At 39.0% G+C, this 26,645-nt stretch overlaps 1 protein-coding gene across 1 annotated transcript in view; it reads right to left on the bottom strand.

The window, feature by feature from the left end:
• Oca2 (OCA2 melanosomal transmembrane protein) overlaps positions 1-26,645 on the bottom strand; it is a 272,921-nt gene that overhangs the window by 156,658 nt on the left and 89,618 nt on the right. Inside the window, exons 15-19 of the mRNA XM_031386823.1 lie at positions 24,475-24,607; positions 23,044-23,191; positions 21,575-21,632; positions 19,934-20,042; positions 6,382-6,509 (exon numbers count right to left, since the gene is read on the bottom strand). Coding sequence (XP_031242683.1) covers positions 6,382-6,509; positions 19,934-20,042; positions 21,575-21,632; positions 23,044-23,191; positions 24,475-24,607 — 576 coding nt within the window. The remainder of the gene's footprint in view (positions 1-6,381; positions 6,510-19,933; positions 20,043-21,574; positions 21,633-23,043; positions 23,192-24,474; positions 24,608-26,645) is intronic.

Below are 26,645 nucleotides of genomic sequence, written 5' to 3'. Positions count from 1 at the left end.
GTGTGGATGTCCAGGCTAGTCAGTCCACAGACTCAGAATAGAACCAAATAAGACTAACCAAACAAAAAAAGTAAATTAATTGATTCCTAATGCTATTCTACTATACCTATAGATCAGTGCCTATCTCAATTGATATCAGAGAAGCTTCATTCAGCAACTGATAGGAGCAAATACAGAAACCACAGCCAAAGCTACAAGAACCTGGAAGAAGAGGGAGGAAGAATGGATTCTCAGAGCCGAGAGTGGTTGAGAACACAGTAAGAACATGATGCACTGAATCAACTAAGCAGGGCTCATTACTAGCTCACAAATACTGAAGCTACAATCATGGATCCTGTATCGGTCTGAACTAAGTCTTTTGCATATCTATCATGGTTTCATAGCTTGATGTTCTTGTGGGATCCCTCACAGCGGGACTGAGGGGCATGTCTCTGACTCTTTGGCTTACATGTGGGACTCTTTTTCTCCTACTGAGCCACCTCTTCCAACCTTGATATAAAGGTTTGTGCCTAGGCTTCCTGTGAATTGTTATGTCATGCTTGGTTGATGTTCCTTGGAGGCTTGCTGTTTTTATTTTTTGAAGGTAAACAAAAGAGAAATAGATCTGGCAGGGGCAGGGTACTACAAGGAGGGGAGTTAGAGGAAACTGCTGCCAGGATATAATATATGTAAAGAGTAAGGCCTGAAATTAAAAAAATAATTAAATTAATCCATATTTACTAAGAAAATAAATCTATAATTAAAAAGTCCTAATAACTCCACTAAAAAGCTCTTAGAACTAACCAACATTTTTAGCAAATTAGCAGAATATAAAATAAATACACAAAATTAATAGCTTTTCTATATACCAAAACAAACTTTTAGAAAGAGAAATCGGGGGTTGGGGGAATCATGTTCAGTGTGTCTTTTTTAAAAAAAGAAACCTACCTAGAAAATGAAAAAAAAAACACCTTCAATAAAAAATTTTAAGAGAGAATTGAAAGTTTGTGTTCAACCATGGCCCAGAAATGTATATGGTCTAAAATAATAATGAATGTAACTTAATACAAAATCATACATTTTTTAAAGCATTGTTTTAAATAATTTTTGTTCAGTTGTTGAGTGTATACCTTGTGAATGGTGTCATGTTCCAAGGTTACTAGGTTAAGCATACCTGCTAAATGATGCAAGAACTTTCATTTTGTAGATTGGCAGGTTTAATATTACTAAAAATGGTTATATTATTAAAAGTAATCTATGGGTTTAATACAATCACCATTAAAAAACTAATAACAGGATATTTTCAAAATCTTAACTTTCACATGGAAACATAAAAGATACCATCCACATAACCAAAGCATGATGAAGCAGGAAAAATTGGGATGAAGGCAGCATAATATTTTATCTCAAACTATACTTTTTTTTTTTTTTTTTTTTTTTTTTTTTTTTTTTTTTTGGTTTTTTGAGACAGGGTTTCTCTGTATAGCCCTGGCTGTCCTGGAACTCACTCTGTAGACCAAGCTGGCCTCGAACTCAGAAATCCTCCCGCCTCTGCCTCCCAAGTGCTGGGATTAAAGGCTGGTGCCACCACTGCCTGGCCTCAAACTATACTATTACAGAACCATAATAGCAAAACTTGTATTATACTGGCACAAAAACAGACATATAAATCACTAGGATAAAACAGTGTGCTCACAAATAAACTCACACAACTATAACATCCCAACAAAGTTGCCAAAAACATAGAAAAAACAAACAAAACTACAAGAAGAACAAAAGCAACAAATACTTCAGGGTACACTGACTGTCAACATGCAGAGGAAGGAAACTAACAAGAAAAAAGAAATGATGGAATTAGAAGGCAAATGGCTGAAGCCAGAAACAGTCATTCTGAATGAGGCAACTGAAACTAAAACCATGCTTCCCCATCCTGTACAAAATTGATTCGGAATGACTCTAAGCCCTTAATGAAAGACCTGAGAACCTGACACTGCTGACGGGAACATAGTAAAATACTTCAAGGTACAGGCATAAGCGACTTTTCAACAAAGTCTCCAATAGGAGAGAAAATAACCCCAAGAAATGAAAAAAGGGATTATACAAAATTAAAAGGCTTCTACACAGCAAAACATGAGCATAAAAGTGAAGAGAAAGCATACATAATGGGAGACATTTTGCTACCTACATATCAGGCAGGCAGTTAATATCTGCATTATACAAATAACTTCAAATATTAAACATCAAAATAATACATATCCAATCAGTAACTAAGCCAGTACACTGAAAAGGTGGTTTGCAAAGAAATTATGAATGGCCAATAAATATCTGAAATTTTTTCAACATACTTAGCATCAGAACAATGAAAATGAAACATCTTTGTGATTCTATATGACCACAGTCAAAATTGCCAGCATTCAGGAAGAAAATGACAATAAATGCATGGATGTGAGGAAATGGAAGGCTTATTTACCACTGGTGGAAATGTAAACCATAAAGCAATTGTGGAAATCAGCTGGAATTTCTTCAAAAAGCTAAAACTAAAATTCACCTATATCATTCTTGGGCATGGATCCAACAGATTCCATATCCTACTGCAAAGATACTTGCTCATCCATATTGACTGATGTTCTGCTCACAAAAGCAGTCAACGTACCCATCAACTAAAATGTGAAGAATTCAAATATGGCATTTTCTACAATGTACTATTACTCAGCTCTTAGGAAAAATAAGATGATGGAACTAGAAGTTAAATGGCTAAAGCTAGACACAGTTATTCTGAATGAAGCAATTGAGACTGAGAAAGACAAAAGTCAAATGTTTTCTCTCAATTGTGGATGTTAGCTTTGAATTTTTAGATGTGAGTGTTTTGTTTGGAATCCCCCTAAAGGTAAGAAAATTATTAAGGGCCTACAGGTAAAGGTGTTCAGGAGAGGGAAGATAGAATGCATTGATATACTGTGTTAAAGGAGACTTAAAGAATAGGAAGGGATAGGTTGTGATATAGGAGAGAGGACAGAGTAGGAGAGGAAAACTGAAAGAGAAAAAAAAAAGAGACTTTTCAAAAACTCACATGGAAATCTACTCCTTAGAAGCTTCCTAAAATATATCTATACACATACACAACAGGAGCAAAAGTTAAGTTTTCCTATAGGGTCATGTTGTGGATCAACAATGACCCTACCAGACTCAAGAAATTTAGTACTAGGAATGGGTTACCTCTTTAGGAGTTGTTGTCCAATGAGGTTTCAAAGATCCCTAAACATTTCAGGCTACTGTCAATACTCTTTGCAATCCAAGTTCTGGATTACCCTCCAGAACTTGACAGTAAGATCCTCTTGTAGAAGACACCACTTACTTGAGTCATAGTACATAGAGGAATCAAACTGAAATTGGTCTGTAAACTTCATCACTAATGACTAGTTTTCATGATGCTAGAAGATGCTAAGCATGCTAACAGAGGATAAAAGTAATAATCTTATCTAAGTATGAATCCTATGAACTATAATAATAATTCTGGCAAGACAGGCCCACTCATGTGGTAGAGTCATGAACACTATAACCAATAACTTTTTGATTGGATTCAAGTTAAGCCCCATAAGATGAAACACATAACTGGAAGCATCATCAAGTCAAAAATTTATGGCTAGTCAGGTCATAAGCCATAGGCTATAATTTGCTACTACTATTCTGTACAATGTGCATAATATTAAACTGATTCCCAGAGCATATCATTATACCCATAGATCAGTGAATCTCCCAACCCTTAACAGGGAAATGCCTCTCTTCAGTAGATATGATTAACACAGAGTTTCACGACTAGCCAATGTGCAGAGAATAAGAGTCTGTACGATGTCCCTAAATGTCCATGCCTAAAGAAACACTTATACTGCACCTCTCCTCCCAAGGTTCAGGAACCATTGAAGAAGAGAGGGCAAAAGGAGTATAAGAACATTGTGTGATGGATATGGCAAGGAAACTTCACATATTAACTCAAAGCAGTTGTGACAATATGCTCAAGACCTGTGCAAGCCCAAGCCGAATTAGATGTCAGCTTTCTGATGAGTTATTGGCAATTGTCATCTGCTGGAATGTAGAAATATATCAGTTTCCTCTAAGAAGGTACCCCTTGGTACATCAACCATGCTCCAGTGAAAATCTTCATATCAAAGAACATTTGGGTGGCACAAATTAGAGTTGATAAGGCAATAAAAAGGACACAAAGCTAAGTGATAAGGGAAGTGGGTATATCTGAGAAGAGTTGGAGAAGGAAATGAATATGGTCAAAACTCTTGAAATTCTCATACAGCTAATAAAACAACTAACAAATGGTGGTGAGGGAAAGAGGAAACCTTATTCACTGTCGATAGGAATATAAACTTATGCAGCTTCTATGGGATTCAGTGGAAACATTCTTCAATAAGTTCAAAATAGAATTATCATGGAGGATGAGGACACCAATCCACCTACAAAACTTTTGACCCAGAATTGGTCCTATCTAAAAGAAATGCAGGGACAAAGATGGAGCAGAGATTGGTTGACCCATGGCCAACCCATTTTGAGACTCATACCATGGACAGGCAAAATCCCTCACACTATTACCAATTACTATGATGTGTTTGAAGACAGGAGCCTAGCATAGCAGTCCTCTGAGAGGTTCTATCCACCAGCTGACTGAAAGAGATGCAGATACCCACAGACAAATATTGGATCAAAGTCAGGACCCCTGTGGAAAAATTGTGGGATGATTGAAGGCCTTCAATGACAATCCACAGGAAGACCAATAGTGTCAACTAATCTGGACACCTGGAAGCTCCCGGAGAATTGAGCCACCAACCAAAGAGCATACACAGGCTGGTCCAAGGCCCTCAACACATAAGTAGCAGAGGGCTGCCTTGTCTGTCCTCAGTGGAAGAAGATGCACCTAATCTGCAAAGACTTAATACACCAGGGTGGTGGGATACTGGGGGTGGGGGGAGGGTTTACCCCTCAGAGTGGAGGGAGGAATTATGTGAAGGAGATGTAATAAATAAGTAAATAAATAAATAAATAGAATTATCATATGACCCAGGCATATCACTTGTGCATATGTATCTGAAGAATTCTAAGCTAACATACCAAAGAGATCATGCACATTGGTGTTTACTGCCGAACCATTCATAAGGACTACACCTAAGACATGGAATCAGCCTAGATGTCCTTAAACAGATGAGCATGTGATCAGACACAGATACACACATAGACTTACACAATGGCTATATAATCACAGATACAATATTAACATTTTTAGCTGTAAAACAATATCATATTTGCAGGAAAATGGATGGACCTGGAAGACCATTATGAAACCACTATATGCCAGACTCAGAAAGACAAGTGTCATGTATTTTGGCTTCTATGTAGAATATAGATTTAATTGTGTGTGGTATGTGTGCAAGAGTGCACACATAAGTGCGTGTGTGTGTGTGTGTATGCATGCATGTGTGGAGTCATGACTGCAGATAAGGAACCATGAGTGAAAGTAGGAATAGATCTTCAGGAAGTCAGGAAGGGTGGGAAGGGAATGGCTAAGAGAATCCATGGGGCATGAAAACCAAAGAGAGAACTACTTGAGAGATGGAAGGAGACTAGTGAGAGTGGAGCAGAGCATGGAAGCGTGTGACAGAAGGGAGATGAATGAGAAAAAAGTAAGAAATTGCCATAATAAAACCCATTACGTTGCATGCTAACTTTAAAATTGATTTTTAAAAAATAAAAAACATACTTGCAAGAGTCAACAAGGCCATTACTCAGAAATCTGGAAAATGTTCTGCCTTTAAAAGTAGAAGCATATTATACAGGTTAAACATCAGGGACACCATGAACCTGTGACTGGTCAAGAACTCTTTGGTGAATCATATTTTTGTTAGTTATTTTTCTTCCTCTCTGTTTGAGGAAAGAACAACTTTATAAACAATATCTCAAGATTAAAATACATATTGTGAATAATTTTTAGAAACAGTCTCAATCAAAGCAATACATAGAATCACATGTTCTCTGACATAGTCTTTCTCTGCCTATAGAGCAGTAGTCATTCAGTATTGTGCAGCCTAAGTCATATCCTTGTACCGTATGAACTTGCTCTAGTAAGCCATTTCCTCCCGACTTATTTTGAGCCAATTTTATTTTATTAGCAAATTAAAACAAATTTATATGTCACAGAAACAATTCAAGAAAAAGACAGAAGAGTAAACAAACATTTTTATAAGAAACATTTAAATGTCAGAAATAAAAACACAGGTCACCTTAACATTAATCACTATCACTTCCCATTTAGTGAATATGTAGAAAGATGTGCAGCCTTAGACTTCACTCTGCAAATAAAATGTAAAAATCTAAATTGAAGTAATAGTTCCAAAGCCTTACCTCCATCAGCACAAAGAGTGCTGCAAAGAAGAGAAGAGTCGCCCACTCTACTCTGTGTAGAATGATCTCAAAGTCGTGAATATCAGCTAAAATTAGCAACCAGATGGCACCCAGAATAGCAATCCATCCTGTAAAACAGGCAAAATACAGCCTGTAAAACACCATTGCCAGCACACCAGCGGGTCATTTATCTTCTGAATGGTTTACATTTTTGTTGAAAACAATGCTGTACTGCAAACTGTGTATATTTAAAAGTATAATTTCTATTTTGGCTTATGTATACATTCATGAACCAACACTGCAATCAAGATAATGGGCATATTCATCATTCCCAGAGCTTATGCTCATTCATGCTCTATCCCCCTCCAGATCCTGTTGTCACTGAGCACTAGCACACTCCCAACAAAGCATCCTTCTCTTGCCGCAATAGATCAATTTATATTCTCTGTATTCTCTACGAATGAGGACTTGTATTCTCCTCTTCTCTCTTCCTCCCTCTCTCCTCCCAATACTTCAAAACTCAAATCTCACACATGTTATACAATGTTCTGCCTTTGAAATACACTCTTGTTGTCACATTCCCAACTGATCTAATGGTGCATATTTTTACAGGACAGTGGACAGATTACCTCGACAGAAAAGCAGCATTTAGCCCAATTACTTTAAGGTTCTTCCCTTTCACATTGTGAATTAAATTTCAATGTTCTTCACCAGTCAGTAGCGTATTTGGCTATGCCATGATATACATTCCATTTTCCCATTAAGGACATCTCAATGGTTTCTAGTGCTTGGCTATTACAAACAAATATAAATAAATATTCACAGAACGACAGCTACAGTGACCTTCCTCTATGTGACCAGAGCCTTGAAAAGGGATAACAAATTGTCCTGGACCTGAGAAACTTATCTAGCTGCCTTTAGAGGTCACAGAGTCATGAGGCCCGTCCCCTTATTCCCCTTAGCTCTCAAAGACACATGCTTCATTGGCTCTTTTCATGCTGACCAATATCGGGGCAGGTTCTAGCCATTTCCGATGCCTGAAGATTATGGTACAGTAGCTCACAAGCCATGTCACATAAGGCTGTTGGAAATATTTCAGAACACTCTTTGTGTACTGGCTCATCAGTATACACTCACAGCTCCTCACTCTTGTTCTCCTCACTACTGGAAGCTTTCTCAGTACTGTGGACTTAGATGAAGCTACAAGATTGACCTATTCACTGAGCTATGAACAAACAAAATCCACATTCCTATCCAGAACTTAAAGTAGCTTTCAGCTCTATCCACCATTTCTGTCTTGCCAATGTGACTCAGAAACTGTGTGTTAGTATGATGGCATCAAAAAATGTTGGTTCCCTGTTCAAAAGGACCCTTATTGATTAACACTAAACACTGAACAAATAAGAAAAACTCTTTGTGTTAGATCTTTTGAGATAGTAGGACCAATGTTTTATCCAACATTTCTTTTTCTATTCCAAAGCATGTGACCTAAGGAAAAACTGCAATGTACATCATTTAAGTAATATTGTGCAAATAAGCAAAGAAAATCTAGTTAGTCACATTGTTGAGTTTTGGTCCAATGAACTGTGCCCTTCACTAACAACAAAACATAGTTTGCACAAAGGAATATTTTAAAAGGTTATAAAATAATCATATCTAATAAGATTTTTCAAACTCATTGCTAAAGTTATAAATGCTGAAAACTTGAAACATAGCCCCAACAAATGAAATAGTCAACAGACCTTATTTCTAATTTGATGACTCAAAATAGAGATATTTAGAGTCTTAGGAAAAATCCTTAATCCCGATATTTCTAATAAGCCTCTAGATATGAACTGATTTTATTTGGTATTCTAAAAACAAATGTGAGAATTGTCCATCTTACAAATGCTAAAGGAAAATATAATTTACATAAAAAACAAAATATTAGTATGTTTGATACAATTGAAATTCTCAAGGTTAATTGTCCAGGAAAAAATAGTATTAATAAATAGTAACTACTTGGTTTGAGAGTTTTAATAATTGCCTTGAAACATGGCAATTATTTTCCTCATAACTCATAGATATTTCTGTTTAAATGGACTTTTCAGAAAACCTGTTGCAGGAAAGCTGCATGCTGTCTATCAAAAATCACTTCCAAAAAGTCAACTGTCTTAGTGTTTGTGCAAACCTGTGTGATACACAATATTGAACATGAAAAATGAAAGGTGGATGGGCAATCAGATTCTTGGCTCCAAATTATTCATCTCAATATAAGAAACTGGGTGCTGCATTCAAACCATAGTAGAGCCAATAAAAGAGTAGGTGGTAGTACTTGGGTAGTTGCAGTGGAAACATGGCCAGCCTTGCAGAGTACACCTTTGGGTTCCTGTCAAAGGTCTGAATAAGCCAGAGAAGAGGGGATAGCCTTCCTAGTTTCCTATCTCACAGTGTCTAGGTGATGGCCAACAAGTGCAGCTCATTCAGATGATCATTAAAGTTACAATGCCAACCAAACCTCTCCAGGTGCTCAAAGATCTCAATAGTCTCCAAGGAGAGATACACAAATTGCCCGTGAGAAACAGACAGAAACACCTTCCCTCAAAAAATAGCTTTTACTGAGAAGTCAGCAAAAAGTCTCACCCCCAACCAAGAAGCTACTTGTAGTTGATGCTTGTTAGGAAAGAGAAAATCCATTTTTGGTGTTTGAAAGAGAGATGAAGAACATGAAGTTGAATAGTAGGTAGGCAGGCAGGGGCTTGGAAGAGGTGGAAAGGAAAATATGGTCAAAACATTTTATAAGAAATAAACAAATAAATAAATAAAATTTTTATTGACACAAAACAAATTTCAATGATGACAAATGTATCAAGATTCAGCTAGAGAAGGATGTCAATGTGAATATAAAATAAGACCTCCAAAAATCTATTCATCTCTAAAAGAAATTAAATTATAGTAAGATTTTTGAAAATGTAAGTTGGTTTTTTAAAGCTTTTAATAATACAAAGTATAAGCTGGGCAGTGATAAAAACAAGTTCTAACCTTAGGAAAAAGGTTAATAAGTAGAAATTATTAACATCAGAGGCTTGTGGGACACCATGAAGCAGCCAATGTATGGATCATAAGAATTCTAAAAGTAAAAGCAGAGGGAGAAGCATAAAAAAAAAAATTTGAAAAAAATGATGAAAGAAAATTTGGAAACTACAGAAATGTGTGTAAATGAAACATCATGCACACTATAAGTTCTTAAAATCTTTTAATTGAATGTTTTAAAACTCAAAAATAAAATGTTAAATTCCTTGAAATAATAGAAATGGAATCACAGTAGAGAAGCATTGTTGAGAGCAGATAAGGCAGTAATGACCTAAGGCAGCCTGCTCTGGAAGGTCTCTGTGCAATCACTTAAACTTTGCTGTTAAAATACTAAAAACAAGGCATTTCAAGCCCAAAGTAAGCATAAGAAAGAACATGGTAAAGGTTATATTGGAAATAAAGGAAATGGAACACACACAAAACAATGGGGATAATCAATAAAACAAAAGTTGGCTCTTTGAAAAAATCAAAAAAGTTGATAAATATTTAGCTAAATTATTATGGCTTGAATGCAAAATATCCCCCATAGGCTCGCATGTTAAAAAATTGGTCACCAGATGGTAGTGCTGTTTGGGGAGGTTGTAAAGTCATTTGAGTGTGAAGTCTATCTAGCATCAGTCTTTCAGGGATACTCTACCTTTAAGCCAAGCTCTCTCTCTCCTTGTCTGCTTAGATATGAAGAAGCCATGCTATAAAAATTCCCCTCCACCAAAAGAAGAGAAAAAATATTAGGACACCATCTCAGCCACAAAACCTTCAACCTACAATTTGTTCTGCCCAGAAGATGTGCTGGGGTAAGGTGGCACAGAACTTGGGAATGGCCAACCGATGACTGATCCAATGTGAGACCCACACCATGAGAGGGAGCCCATGCATGACACTGCCCAAAAGGCTAGGAACCAAATCTGAATAGCCCACAGATCTAGGATAGAACCAAACATGACTGGCAAAATAAAGTCAATGGAATGATTCAGAAAGACATTCTGCTATACTCCTAGACTGGATCCTAGCATGATCATCATCAGAAAGGCTCCATCCAGCAACTGATCAGAGCAGATGCAGAGACCCACAGCCAAACATTAGGCAAAGCTCAAGGAATCCTTTGGAAGAGGGAGAGAAAGGATTGTAGATTCACAAAGACGGAGGCAATAATCAGGGAACCCACGAATCAAGTCTGACCTAGGACCTCTGCATACATGTTATGGTTGTGTAGCTTGGTCATCTTGTAGGATTCCTAACTCCTAAAGCAGAGGCTGTCTTTGACTCTGTCTGCTTTGGGGACTCTTTTCCTCCTACTGGGTTGCCTCGTCCAGCCTTCGTATGAGTATTTATGCCTAGTCTTATTGTCACTTGTTCTGCCATATTTGGTTGTTGTCTCTGGGAGGCCTGCTAGTTTCTAAAGGGAAACCAAGGAGAAAATCTGGAAAAGAGGAGCTGTGGTAGGCAGAGAATGGGAGAAGAAAAAATAAGGGAAACTTCAGCTGTGGTGTAATATATGAGAGAAGAATAAAGAAAAAAGAAAAAACATACATACAATAAAGTTCCTCACCATCATGGACAATGCTAGTATGTGCCTTGTCTCTCCCAGACATGGGACTGTAACTTTCTCGTGAGACTCAAAATAAATCATTCATCCATTCAATTACTCCTGTCAGATATTCTGTCACAGTCATGAGAAGAGTAACTGATGCATAAATGGCCATAAATGGCCTATTCAGAACACTAAAAAGTTCAGTGATGTTAACCCATATGAAATCCAGATTAACCTACTCAGATAACAATTAAAACCTGTTAACTCACATGAAATGACCAAATTCCTAAAACATAGAGACCACTGAGCCTGATCCAAGAACAAATAAATATGAATAAGGTTCTATCACATAGAGACTGTGTTTATAATCACCATACTTCTTATGATGACTGGCTGAACTGCTAAGAGTCTAAAGCTAAACCAGAGAGCCATATATCCTCATGACCTTTGCATAGGCAATAGTCAGCTACACATAACTCCAAAATCACAGTGTTCAAAAGAGGTAAAGTGGGCTTCCCCCAAACTGAAAACTGTTGTGCTTCAAGAGGAATACTATCAGCAAAGCAATCCTTGGGAGTCTGAGTCAGGAGAATGAAATGTTCAAAGCTAACGTGGACTGTATTGAGTTTAAGGCTCACCTGGGTAACTCGGTGAGAACGTGTCTCAAAATACAAATTTTAAGTGGAGTAGCTGTGGGAACTGTTCAGTGGTAGAAAACGTGCCTGCATCTGTGAGGTTTTAGGTTTAGTCCTGAGTACTATAGCAGCAGCATGAGGAGGAGGAAGAGGAAGTGAAAGAAACGGAAGGAGGCACGGAAGTCATCTAGAGCCGAGTTAAAGCCCAGAGAAGAATATACTTAGGCTATGCGCAAACACATAACCATATTAATTAAGGCTCTTAAGCAGCCAAACATTTTTGTAACCCTAGGAAGTAGTGAAATCAGTCTCCTAAGGATACTCAGGACATAACTAGACTAACCAGACACTAGAGGGACTGTGACCCTGTCCTCTTGGCTAGCATTTCCAGTGTTTAGGAAGTAACACTGCCTGCTCCCATCAGGTGCTTCATGTGAAAATCTGAAGCTCAAAATGGATTTTTCTCTGTGTATGGCTAAAGCAGATTCTATAAAGTGATTGAGAAGTTGCAGGGCAGGAGTGGGGTGCGGATGTATGGTGACTGAGGGACAAGCAGGTTTTGCCTATGCGGAGTAGCTTTTATCAGATGCACCCCTCAAAGCCTGTCCTCATCTGACCTCTGCTGGCAGCCTATAAGGATTCCCACACTCCTCTCTGCTGCCAAAGACAAATCAAGTGGATTGCTTTGGTGCTAGCTAAAAATACTCCCTCAAAGACAAACAAATAAACTGTTTCAATACAGATGCTGAAAGATACCAGGAGACACCTCTTATGTATCAGGCTAGCCTCAAGGAAGGGAGTCCATGTTGCCTGGTGGGCTGAGACTATGGGGCACTCATACTGTGGGAGTGCAAAACGAATATCCTCTTTGGGAAATTCAGGCAATTTCTTTTGCAGTGAGTGGTATATACATATATGACCAACAGCCTAACCTCTAGATAATTAGCCAAGAGTGAAAGTTGAAATTCACACAAATCCTTAAGTTTGTTGCCATTTGGACCAGCTCTCTTCACAGTTGGGCTGACCCCTAATGATGACACGAAAACCTGGTTTCTTCCATGATGTGGAATTTCTCTTAGCAACAAAGGAGCAAACTTTTGATATAATCTGAAACATGGAAGGATCCAGCCATGTAGTGTCAGTGCAGGAGAAGCTCATCTCAGAAGGTTATGTATCATCTGATTCCACATACATGATATTCTCAAAATGGAAACTGATCCTTTGCTGATGGGAAGGGGAAAGAGCCACAAAGGCGAGCATAGATGCTTCTGGGATTATACTCTGACTTTTATTGGCAGTTGCATAAATCTCCACAGGTATTGAAATAAATACAATTTTTTGAGAAAAAGTCAATTTTGTCCTGTGATAATTTAAAAAATAAGAATACTGAGTCAATGCTGGGCTTAAGTTCTGGTTCTTCAAAGAAGGGATGTGTCAGATGATGTCTCATTTCATTACATGATACAAAGTTCAAAACACTACTTCACATTACATAAGAATATGTGTCACGTTATGTCACATTACATTGACCTAGTACATAATGGATGCTCTATATTTGATGTTTTCATATCTTGTTACATGACAGGTGTCATGTACTATGACATCACTTTGCATTATATGACATTATATTACACATTATTATGATGTTACATAATGCTATTCTATATTATTTGATGTTTGGTTTGCACAATGCATAGTGTGTTGACTACTTTTTTATATCTTAATTATTCTGTTTGTTGAATATTAACAGCTGAAAATATTAAAAATCATGCTTTACAAACAATACTATCGAAAATTTTTCTTACTGTGCTTGAAATCAGCATTTGCTTAATGTTTAACTTCAAAGAGTTTTTGCTATTTTGAAATTTTTAAAATATACTTACTGATAAAATAATTTTTCTCCTAGAAACACTGATAATCTTTTTTTAAGTAAACTGATTGTTAGACAATGTACACAGATATATAATATATTTTAAATACTCTCTTACTATGTAAGGTGGTATCATATAAGGGCTTTTGAATATATTTCATTTTTTATTTTTTATTTATATTTTATATTTTTGTTATTTACATTTCAAATGTTATTCCCTTTCCTCATTTTCCCTCTGAAAACCCCCTATACCTTCTCCCCTCCACCTGCTCACCAACCCCCCCCCACTACCATTTCCTGGCCCTGGCATTCTCCTACACTGGGGCATAGAACTTTCATAGGATCAAGGGCCTCTCCTTCCATTGATGACTACTTTCTGCTACATATAAAGCTGGAGCTATGGGTCCCTCCATGTGGACTCTTTGGTTGGTGGTCCAGTCCCTCCCTGGGAGCTCTGGAGATACTGGTTGGTTCATATTATTGTCCTTTCTATGGGGCTGCAAACCCTTTCTGCTCCTTGTGTCCTTTCTCTAGCTCCTCCATTGGGAACCCTGTGATCAGTCCAATGGTTGATTAAGAGCATTTACCTCTGTATTTGTCAGGCACTGGTAAATCAGGAGACAGCTATATCAGGCTCCTGTCAGCAAGCACTTGTTGGCATCCACTATAGTGTCTGGGTTTGATGACTGTATAGGGGATGGATCCTCATGTGAAGCAGTCTCTGGATGGCCTTTCCTTTAGTCTCTGCTCTACACTTTGTCTCTGTAACTCCTCCCATGGGTATTTTGTTCCCACTTCTAAGAAGGACCAAAGTATCCATACTTTGGTCTTCCTTCTTCTTGAGCTTCATGTGGTCTGTGTATTGTACCTTGGGTATTCCCAGCTTCTGGGCTAATATCCACTTAGTGAGTGCATACCATGTGTGTTCTTTGGTGATTGGGTTACCTCATTCAGGGTGATATTTTCTAGTTCCATCCATTTGCCTAAGAATTTCATAAATTCATTGTTTTTAATACCTGAGTAGTACTCCATTGTGTAAATGTACCATATTTTCTGTATACGCTCCTCTGTTGAGGGACATCTGGGTTCTTTTCAGCTTCTGGCTATTATAAATAAGGCTGCTATGTGGAGTCTTATAGTGGAGCATGTGTCCTTATTACAGGTTGGAGCATCTTCTGGATATAGGCCCAGGAGTGGTATTGTTGGGTCCTCAGGCAGCATTATGTTCAATTTTCTGAGGAACTGCCAAACTGATTTCCAGAGTGGTTGAATCAGCTTGCAATCCCACCAGCAATGGAAAAGTGTTCCTCTTTCTCTATATCCTCGCCAGCATCTGCTGTCACCTGAGTTTTTTATCCTAGCCATTCTGACTGGGGTGAGGTGGGATCTCAGGGTTGTTTTGATTTGTGTGCTGACTACTTTTGATGTCAACTTGAGAAAGGCCAGAATCATTTTTGGGAGAAGAAACAATTGAGAAAATGCTTATGGAGCATTTTCTTAAGTGATAATTGATGTGAGTGGGCCCATCCCACACTGGGTGGTGCCACCTTTGAGTAGATAGTCACAAATGGTATAAAAATGCAGGCTGACCAAGCCATGAGGCACAAACCAGCATTCTTCCCTAACCTCTACATCAGTTCCTGCCTCCAAGTTCCTGCATTTTTCAGTTCCATTCTTGACTTTGCTGAATGACGGGCTACAAGCTGTAAAATGAAATAAATAAACCCTTTCTTCTCTCAAGTTTCTTTTGATTATGACATTTTGTCACAGCAATAAACATCCTAACTAAAGCACATAGAGTTAGATGACTTTATCCTGTAACATATGATGTCACATTTTACAAGACAGCCATTGTGTCCTATATAAACAAATTCTGTTAACCTGAGATCTTGTGCTACTTAATACAATCTTACATTATTTGGTTGCTGTTGATTTACACAATGCATAGTGTCATGTGGCATCATGTTATATTTATGATACCACGTATTCCATGATGTGCATTTTATAGGCTGTCACCTTGTGCTATATTACATCACATATGTATATGTTCGGCTTATGAGCAGGCCACACTCAAAGCAGAAATTATCAAATGATAATCTTATTCTCTTCTGACTAAAGCCTTGGAAAGATCATGTATCTAGTTTTCTCCTTTTGACATCAGGCCAGTTACTGTCTCTCTAAGGAAACTATATTCTGTTAAAACCACATGAGTAAAATTGGTGAAAATCTTTTCCCATTTTGTCTTATTGGTGGTGTCCTTTGTCTTACAAAAGCTTTTCAGTTTCATGAGGTTCCATTTATTAATTGTTAATCTTAGTATTATTGATGTTCTGTTCAGGAAGTTGTCTCTTGTGCCAATGCAGTCAAAGCAGGTTCCCACGTTCTCGATCTGTCTGGTTTTATGTTGAGGTCTTTGATCCACATGAACTTGAGTTTTTATGGGATGATTAATATGGGTCTATGTGCATTTAAGATTTTCACCAACTCTACATCCAACAGAGGGATGTAAAGAACCCAAAATATGTGAAGAACCCAAGAAACTAGAAATAAGCAAGCCAAATAATCCAATTCAAAAATGAGGTACAGATCTAAACAGAGAATTCTCAACAAAGGAATCTCAAATGGCTGAGAAACAAAGGTATGCTCAACATTCTTAATCATCAGACAACTAAAAATCAAAACTACTTTGAGATTCCCATCTTACACCTCTCAGAATGGCTAAGATCAAAACACAAGTGATAGGCTATGATGGTGAGGATACAGAGCAAGGTGAATACTCCTCCATTTGCTGGTGGAAGTAGAAACTTGTATAGCCACTAGGGAAATCAATATGGAGGTTCCATGGAAAATTCAGAGTCAATCTACCTCAAGACCCAGCTATACCACTCTTGGACACATACCAAAAGCACACCCCATCCTACCACAAGGACACTAGCTGGAGGGCCAAGAACTAGAGGCTGGATACCCCCAGAAACTTGGAATAGAAACAAACATGGCCAAAAAAAGTCAATGAAATGATTCGTAATGATATTCTGCTATACTCATAGACTGGAACCTAGTCCAATTGTCATCAGATAGACTTCATCCAGCAACTGATGGATGTAGATGCAGAGGCCCACAGCTAAACATTAAGCGGAGCACCGGGAACCCAGCAGAAAAGAGGAAAGAAGGATTGTAGGAGCCAGAGGATTTGAGGACTCCACAAAAACACGGCCCACAGAATCAACTAAATAGGGCTCACAAGGACTCACAGACACTTAAGAAACAGTCATGGAGCATGCATGGGCCTGATCTAGGTTCTCTGCATATACATTATGGTTGTATAGCTGGTGTTCTTATGAGACTCCTAACAGTGGGAGTAGAATATTTCTTAGATTCTTTTGCTTGCATTGAGGGCCCTTTTCCTCCTTCTGGGTTGTCTGATCCAGCCTTGATACAAGGGTTTGTGCCTAGTCTTCTTGTAACTTATGCCATGTTAGGTTGATATCCCTGGGGGGCCTACTCTTTTACTGAAGGGAAACAGAATAGGGGTGAATCTGGGAGAAAGGTTAGGTTGAGGAGGGAGGAATTCAGAAGAGTAGAGGGAGGGGAAACTGTGGTTAAGATGTAACGTGTGAGAAAAAAATTAAAAATTGAAAATAAAAAAATAAAAATAAAAACACATGCTAGAGGTTAGAAAGATAGGGCCATGGTTAAGAGTATATACCGCTCATGTAGAGGACTTTAATTTGATTCCCAACACCTGCATCAGAAGGCAAACAGACCCTTGTAACTCCAGCTCTGACACCTCCTGCCTCTGTGGACACCTGAACTCATATGAACATAATGAAAGTAACAAAAATAAACCTTGGAAAAATACAGGCACTTATCCTGAAATGTTCTTTCTGTTTTCCTTGTAACAGTCTCAGCATTTCTGGTTCTACATTATAGAATAGGAAAACACCTTTGCTCCCTATATACCTAACAGACCGCTAACATGGAGAATATACAATGCTTCAAAACTTGATAGGAATCAGTCAGTCTGTCAATAGACTAATGTAATGAATTGACAACAGATGAACACAAATAGTCAACCCATGAAAAACGTTTAATCTCACTCAGCCTCAGAAAAAATGCAAATGAAGACTACAGTGTGATTTCATCAACCCCATCATTATGGGGGTCATTAAGAATTCATGACAACAAAGACTGATGAGGATGTGAATAAAACTGTGATACACAGTCAGTTGGTGTAGCCATTATGGAGATCAGTGTGGCAGTTTCTCAAAAAAACTGAAAATAGGTCAAGCACACAAGCCAACTATGCCACTCCTGGGTATTTGCTCCAGGAAGTTCAAGTCCATGCATCATAGAGACATTCTGTATCAATGTCTGTTATGGCTCTGCTCACTACAGGTAAGTCATGGAAACAGCTAGGTATCCAACAACAGGGAAATGGGAAGAGAAAATGTGGAACACACACACACACACACACACACAAGTGTGGCATTTTCAGAAAAATGGACACAACTGAATATCACTACATTAAAAGAATAAACCAATTTCAGATAGACAAATATGTATTTCTGTAATTCTTGGTCTGTAGATTCTATATAAAGTCACTATATAGAAATACACACACATATATGACATGAAGGTAGAAGAGACACTGTAGGGGACAGGGGCATAATGGGTCAGGAGGAGGAAAGGAGACAGTAGTAGAATAGTTTTCTCCAAGTATAAATAGTATAATACACTCAAGGTATATTACGTATTTTCGAGAAATTATTTTTCTGAAACCTGGTACTATATACAATGAAGATATTCCCACTTAAATATTCTGTTTTAAAATGCTAATGAGACATGTTTTCCTATTCGACCTAACCTTTCAAGATAAAGAAGCAAATAAGGGCAATGTGTATTCTAGGATTTCTGATAAGATATCTGTCCACAAACTGAAGAGGGAAAAAGCCAACACTAACATTAAAAGTAGAAAGGAAATAGTCCTCTCAGTCACAGGAACAACATAGGCATGGAGGCACAGGCATCAGTCACGGGAACAACATGGGCATAGAGGCACAGGCATCAGTCACAGGAACAACATGGGCATAGAGGCACAGGCATCTCTGTACAAAGGGGGAAATGCCGTAATTCAAATACAGTCTCATGAGAAAAACAGTTCCTGGGCTTTCCCAACAATAATCAAGGCTTTTTAAAGGTATATATAAAGGTGTGTCCTTAAGTTGTAAAACTTTTGTTCTGTACACAATGCCAAGTGGAGAATATTAGCAAAAGTTGGATATAAGCCCCATGTGTTGTTAGTTTTTCAAGTACTTATGTACTCTTTTCAAGCACAAGTCAAACTATCTGAGAGCACCCAAAAGAACTCTCTGGTGGAAGGCCTTTGCTTGTGTACACCAGTTTCACTGTATTTGTTTCATTACCAATGGTGACTTGACATTCTCAGTGATTAAAAGTCTGTAATCTTAAAATTATAGCCTGCCTGGATATAATTAAAATAATCTCACTTTAATGATTTCTAGCTGTATCTCCACTAAAACAGTTGAGATCAGTGTCATTGTTAACACTGCCTTTCGCTTTCCTTGGGATTCAGGAGGGATTTGCAAGAGGATCAGCTCTGTTGTAGAAAAAGAACAGCTGCCTGCACAGAGTCAAGCCTGGGTTACTCGTAAACTGGACACTGCCATCAGACTTCTATTTCTCCTTGGTCTATATTTTCATATGAGGTGATTTTTACAAGTATATTTTGTTTTGTTTTGTTTCTGATACTGACAAAAGATCACCGTGAAATAACATGAAGTCTATGGGCAAGTGTGAGACATTTGTGGAAAGGAGGGGCACTAGGAGTTTCGACCTGAAAGAGCCGCTTCTCTCCTGAACACCGGTGGGACCTTGACACAGAACTGAGAAGGGCAGAGGCTAACCACTAAAGAGAATGTGCTGACAGTGAGGGGGGACCAAAGGGCTAAAGTAGGAGGAGGAGCTTACTGCATGGGGAGAGTATTTGTAGCCAGACAGATCACTTAACAGTGGAGCTCTGCCAGTTTCCCAGGCCCTTCACTCTTGCTCCTTTGCTTATGATATCACCTTGTGCTGAAGGCAAAGCTAGTTTTGCTGATGTGACTTTCAGCCTCTTCTAAGAACCATTTTAAAACATGGTTAGCAAGCATGACAGGAATGACAGTATCAATTGTACCTTCCTTCTCACATTTGAACCCTGAAGGGGCTATAGGTGGACAGCTTAGTGACATTCTCCCTTCCTCTCAACAAAGAAGTCACACAGAAAGCTTTCCTTTCTTCCTTCTGCTGAAGGCTGCCTACGTCCATCTCCACACAGCAGCCTTTGGTGCAATTAGCATCTGGGAATAGGCTTAGAGACCTCATCCCTACTATAACATCAAATGCAGAACCTAGCAACAAAAGTTAACAAAATATTGGACTCACCAAGATCAAGATGAATGCCGGGGACAAAGGAGTTAAGAAAGAACATGGAGATGACAAATCCCAGCACCGTCAGGCACTTGACAAGCAGACTCCTGTCTGATATTCTGTGCTTTGAGAGATAAAAACACAACTCATTTTCTCCGTACAATCTCCTGATTCTTGAAGTGTGTCCACAGTACCATATGACTTGAATCACTATAAGTGCTTTCATTAAAAAAAAAAAAAAAAAAAAAAAAAAAAAAAAAAAAAAAAAAGAACATTTTTGGTTGTGAGCCTAGCTTTTAACAGCTGCCAAACACTGAACAGAGGTGGGGGACCCCTATGGAAGAGTTAGGGGAAGGATTGTAGAACCTGAAGGGGATGGCAACCCCACAGGAAGACCAACAGCATCAACTAACCTGGACCTCTAGGAGCTCCCAGAGACTGAGCCATCAACCAAAGAGAATACACAGGCTGGTCCAAGGTCCCTGGCACATAAGTAGCAGAGGAGTGCCTTGCCTGGCCTCAGTGGGAAAGGATGCACCTAATCCTGCAGAGACTTGATGGACCAGGGTGAAGGGATACCTGTAGGGGGCATCCTCTCAGAGGCAAAGGGGAGAGGGGATGGGGAAGGAACCCCAGAGTCAAGAGGCAATGATGATTCTGTTTCCTATGAGTCCCTTGGAGGTACTGTGCCTCACGGGCAGTTCATTACAACAAGAAAATAAGCAGAAAATAGAAGCAAAGCTCTGCCCAGAAACCAAACTCATAATGTCAGGTTACACCCAGCTCACATCTGTCCCTAAAACACCATTTCCTACATTACACATCAAGAATTCATGCCCTGTAGATACTCTCTGGGTCAGGAGAGCTAATGAGCAGAAGCTGGCTCAAGTGATTGCCACCATGCCTTTTCAGGGCACTTGGAATGCATCTTTCAGATGTATATGTATGCTTTTATTTCCTGAAAAAATAATTCTGCTATTTTAGAAAATGGTTTTTCTCATTAACATATAAATAAATTATATCTCATCTAAAGCTACAGGAATAAAAAGAGCAATGATTTTCAGTCATTAACTGAATCTTAGTGTGATGGTTTGTATATGCTTGGCCTAGGGCACTCCAAAGTGCCACTCACTTTGTTGGAGTAGATGTGGCATTTTTGGAGTAGTTGTGGCCTTGTTGGAATAGGTATGTCACTGTGGATGTGGGCTTTAATACCCTTGACCTAGCTGCCTGGAAGCCAGTCTTCTCCTAATGGCTTTCAGATGAAGATGTAGACCTGTCAGCTCCTCCTGCAACATACTACCTGGATGTTGCCACGCTCCCAACTCAATGATAATGGACTGAACTTTTGAACCTCTAAGTCAGCCTCAATTGTTCTTACAAGAGTTGTCACAGTAAAACCCTAACTAAGACTTAAGTACTAGAAAGAAAAGGGGCCAAAACACAGAAATGGCAAACAATGCAGATGGGCTGGTATGACCAGAGCCCTGTGTCCATCTGCATCCAGATACCTTGGCATGTTCTCAGGATGCAACATCTCAGGATGTTCTATAATTAACATGTAACTAGAAATGATAATAAAATCTAACAGGAACAAATAATCATCCTTTCTACAAGCCATGATTCAGAGTCCCTTGAGAAAAGAAGACAAGATACCTTTCTTTGTAGCTCTTGAATATTGGTCTCCCAATTTTTGTCTTCCTGTGAAATTTGCCTGCAAGAAAAAAAGGGTTCTCATTTCTCTGTTGCAGAAAGCTCGACGCTCCATGAGATTACCAAGGTGACGCTGACAGCTGTAGAAACCTAGATATGTCTGTGGATCCTGGCACAGCTGTATAAGGGACAGCAAACCCATGAAAGTGACTAGGGAAGTTAGGAAAGCTATTTCCCAAAGAAAAAGAACAAAAATAAGGATCTGAAAATTGAAGAAAATGTGAGAACAAATGTAAAAAAAAATTTTCACAAAGAATACATGCCGATGTGTGAGAATGACTTGGGCTGGGGTGATGTTTTAAGCCCACCCTTCAGGAACACTGAACCCCACAGGTGCTCAAGAGCTTCTTATAAAATGGCATGGTATCTGCTGTGTTGCAGTTATAGCACTTATTGTAATATATAATACTATAACTATAATTAAATGCTAGGGTAAATAGGGTCATTCTGCATTGCTTACAAAATAATAACAAGAAAAGTAGCTATACATATTCAGTATAGTAATATTTTTTAGTTTTTGGAAATATGTAAATTTGCTTGGTAGTAGTGCATTGCATACCACAACATGTGTGTAAGGTCAGAGGATAACTTGCAGGAATTTGTTCTCCTTCTACCGGGTGGGTTTCAACCTTTATATCAAATTTCTTTTTGATCTATACAGTCAACTCACTTTTTCTGTCTTGTTTTCTTCTACACTAACCATGGGGGAAACGATGCATAGTAAAGAAGGTCATTATGATGAACACTTAAATATCACAAACAAGCACCAAAGGAGACCAGCTGCGTATCCTGTGCAGCTCTCAAGGAAATCATGGCAGAAAGAGGAATAATTCTCTTCACTTTTCAAACAACGTTTCAAAAAATAGTAAAGCAATAACTACAGGACATTGTCCTGATTAATGATTAATATGGAAATTCCTGCTACATTGCAAGTAGTATCACCCTAGAGAGACAGTTCTGGGTTAAATTAAAAAAACAAACTGAGGGAGCAGTAGAAAGCCAGTCAGAGGCATTTTTCTATGGGCTGTTTCGTTTTCCCCCTTGTGTTCCTGCCTTGAGTTCCCGCCCTGACTTCTTTCTGTGATGTAAGCTGGAAGATGAAATAACCCTGTCCTCTCCAACTTGCCTTGAGTCAGGCATGATGTTTATTACCAGCAATCGCAAGTAACGAGACCAAACTGTAAGCCCTAATAAACCCTTCCTTCTGTAAGTTGCTATAGTGTTTAATTACAGCAATGGAAAATTAACTAATTCAGAAGTGTAAGGAATACTGTGACCAAAAAAATCTTTTTTACTCTCTTGGGTATCCTATGATATATGAATGCAATGGAACATGTTCCTCATGCAACACCACCATTAAGCACAACTTGTAAGGAGCCCCTGGTATAAATCTAAGCAGGATCCTGTCGTACCTGTGAAAAGTGTGCAACCTTTGGGCCAGCAGATGCTCCAGAGCAAGCACTTTCTCCAACAGCAAGCCACGCACAGCTGTCTCCTCACGGCTGGCTGGACTGATGCGCTGGGCAGTCAAACGCCAGACGTGAATCTCATGCTTCAGTTCTGCAGAGAAATAAGTGTAAGGTACTGAGGGTACTGAGTTTCTCCCACCATCAACCCTCAGCAAATGCCTTTCTGTCCATCACACACCAATGGCATCCACCCACAGACTCTTCACAGCATGAGCTATGATGGTGGAGCCAGGTGATAGATCTGAACTCTGAAAGTCATCGTGGAAGCAAGAAAGACAATGTCAACTCTTCCTGAAGAAGGAAGTCCTTTATCAAGTGATATCTTTTTAAATTCATGTATTGACTTATTATTGTTGATTATTATTGATTTATTATTATGTCAATAATATACTGATTTATTATTATTATTATTTACTTGCAATGTCTTAACTCTAGGACTCAACAACCCTAGAACATTCTCATTGGCCCTGCTTTCAACCAAAGTCTAAGCATCACTCCTGTGGTTTTAATATGGTTTGTCAGGGCTTCTCAGATGCTTTCTGGCTATAATTAACTGTGTCTGGCTTATTCTCTCCAAACTATGTGGCCTGTTATAATGCAGCAAAGTTGTTGAGGCCATGCTCCTAGATGTCCTGTCTCCTGGACAGTAAGCTATTATAAATAAGCATCTCACTTTTAGCTTGCCAGGATTGAGTACTGTGGTAGCAACACAAATGAACTCAGCCAATTGCCCTGTCTTGGAATGTTTCAGAAAGAGAACTCTGGAATAACAGCAGTATGGGTGTGGTTCTCAGGCAGCCATCCTTGGCACCCTCTAATGGAGGATCTGCTAAGGAATGGGCAGTAGGAAAGCACCTCCTCCCAGGGTGTAGGGGGAGCTCCAGTGAGCTCCTGTGTGTCACACAGGAGAGATTAATCAGCTGGTGAAATCCTAGCCTGAAAGAAGCAAACAGCACTTTCACCCATCACTGAACTCAGACACCTAATGGTGTCTGAAACACCGTTAGAGACAGTTTTCCATCCATTGCTTCCTAAGATATTAAGCTATTTTATGAGACTTACATTTAACCTCTGTTTTACAGTTTGAAATATATATATATGAAAAGAGCCAAGTTGGCAGATTAAAAGCAAGCCACCCTTTATAGTTTCTTGGTAGACTCAGACTGAAGCAACCAGAGAGCAGTTGACAGAACAGCTTGCAGGTAGCTGTGGACAGTCATTGCCCCTAAGCATGCAGCATCCCAGGAACAAATAAATACCTCCCTGATGATCCTATGGCAGAATACGCTCCCCCTGCTTATGAGAACTTCCCTTGGTTTTGAAGAAGAATCCTACAGAGAAGAATCTGCAACATGAGAAGATGTTTATACCCACCAACAATCTCACTAGGCTCCTTGTTATAAAGTTTTTTGTTCCAGTACAGAAGTCTGAGGAGGGGAAAGGAAACCAGGAGAACAAGGCAAATTCCGAGGAACATGTGCGCTGTGAAACCAGCAAAGTCCAGGCCCTGGAAGAGAAAAAGAGAGGCATGATATGTGAGCCTTGAGGGCTGAGGCAGGGTGTGGGCTGGAAACACAGGGGAGCTCTGGAGACCTTTGGACAAGCAAGGGTCCTGCCACCAAACATTGATACTTTGTAAGTTTGAAATTGTTAAAGCCTTTTGTTATTGCTGTTTTGGTTTGGGTTTTTGGGTTTTCTCTTTGAGACAAGGTTTCTCTGTGTAACTCTGGCTGTCCTGGAACCCCTCTCTGTAGACCAAGCTAGCCACAAATTGGCAAGAATCTGCCTACCTCTGCCTCCCAAGTGCTGGAACCAAAGGTGTGTGCCACCATTGCCTGGCTAGTTAAAGCCTTTTTTTATATATATCTTGTGTTTTTGAAAAGCCAGTACTTCCATGACTTACAAGCCATATAAGAAAACAAAAATAGACTATTACAACTAGCTACAGACTAGATTTAGTCTGTTTTCACAGGGCTAATATGTTGCTCCAGGATGAAGAGAAGTCAAAACATTGAATAATGTTATTTAAAGGCTAATTTTTTTAATATTTGACCAAAGTACCTGCTGTGATGGAAAGTTGACATCCTGGGCTGGAACTTTCAGTCTTCCCATTTCCTAGCTATTACTGTATCTCTACAGAGAACGGGAATTACTGCAGGGCTCCTAGGGAGGCAGCTTCTCCCTTCCTTCCTGCTTTCTCTGCCTGCCTATGGGGCTATGTGTCATGGTCATCAGTTGAGTGTACTTCATATTGCTAAAAATCTCCCCTAGGTTAATTTGTAAGAAAATAAATCAATAACAACCTTGATTAATTTTGCTCTTTAGTTTATTTTGTTATTTTATTTCTAATTTTAAGCAAATATGTACAGCATCTATTGAGCCCCAGTAGGAGAGGTGAAGCCTTGAAGATGATGATCTATGAGAATTCAAGCATTATCATAAACAGCTATGGCCTTAAAGGGGAGCCAAGGGTACCATAGTACTGTGAGGCATTGGGATCTCAGGGATTGAAGGATCTTGGCAGTAAGGATATGGTCACAGAGGACACGGCAGTCCAGCTGTGCCGTAAGACATGCTCACACAGGTAAAAGATAGAAGGCCCCACATGCTGTCAGTAAGCCACTGTAGGGGGGCCACTTTCCAACACCTCTTAGCATATATATATAGCGCAGGCTAATTGCAACAACCTCCCATGTAATGAGGGTGTAATGGTGTCACCAAACCTCGCCCAGAACTCACCACATTCTGGCAGTTCTTCAGTGGAAACACTACATAGAGCTTTATTTTTATCTCTAGAATTCATACCCCAAATGTCTGATTGAAAAATAGCTATATCTTAGTTGTTCGTGAAAATGTTTTTGTTTCCTTTAAAACCAGAAAAACAAAACTGAGCTTGGGAGTGATAGAGAAATGGGTCTTGTTGCTTTTGCAGAAGATCCAGACTTTCCCCCAGCGCCAACATGATAGCTCACAGCTAACCAGTTATGGGTGATAGAATGAGCTCTTCTGTCTAGGGGGTTGGAAACCCTCTTCTAACCTCTAGCGCACCAGACATACCTATGGTACACAGACATACGTGCAGGCCAAGAAAAACCCATACACATAAAATAAAAAAGTAAATAAACATTAAAAATGTTATTAACCTAAGAAAACTGCTTAAATATACCAGTCTACTTACCTTTAAACCATCCAGGTTATAAAACATAATTATTAGGATTACAGGAAAAAATAGCCTGAGGAGACAGGAGTTCTGTATCTTGGGTTACTCTGGATCTGTTCATAGTATAAGCACCAATGTTTTGTCCCATTAGAAACAGTGGGACAATAGGAGAATGGAAGGAACAATAAATGAAAAACTGCAAAGGGAGTAAAGTTAAAGAGGCCCTGGGAGACACCACAGCAAAGTAGCAGCACCAAGCAGAAGTTGCTAGGAAAGCTTTACAGGTGAGTTTATCAAGCAACAGAAAAGAAGATCAGAGGGACCTCCACATCAAAGCAGATACATTGAAACTAATAGAAGAGAAAGTGGGGAAGAACCTTGAGCA

Source organism: Mastomys coucha, unplaced genomic scaffold (genome assembly GCF_008632895.1).
Source record: "Mastomys coucha isolate ucsf_1 unplaced genomic scaffold, UCSF_Mcou_1 pScaffold21, whole genome shotgun sequence".
NCBI classification, from domain to species: Eukaryota; Metazoa; Chordata; class Mammalia; order Rodentia; family Muridae; genus Mastomys; species Mastomys coucha.
Note: the sequence above shows the minus strand (reverse complement) of the source record. Positions and strands in the feature narration are given on the sequence as shown.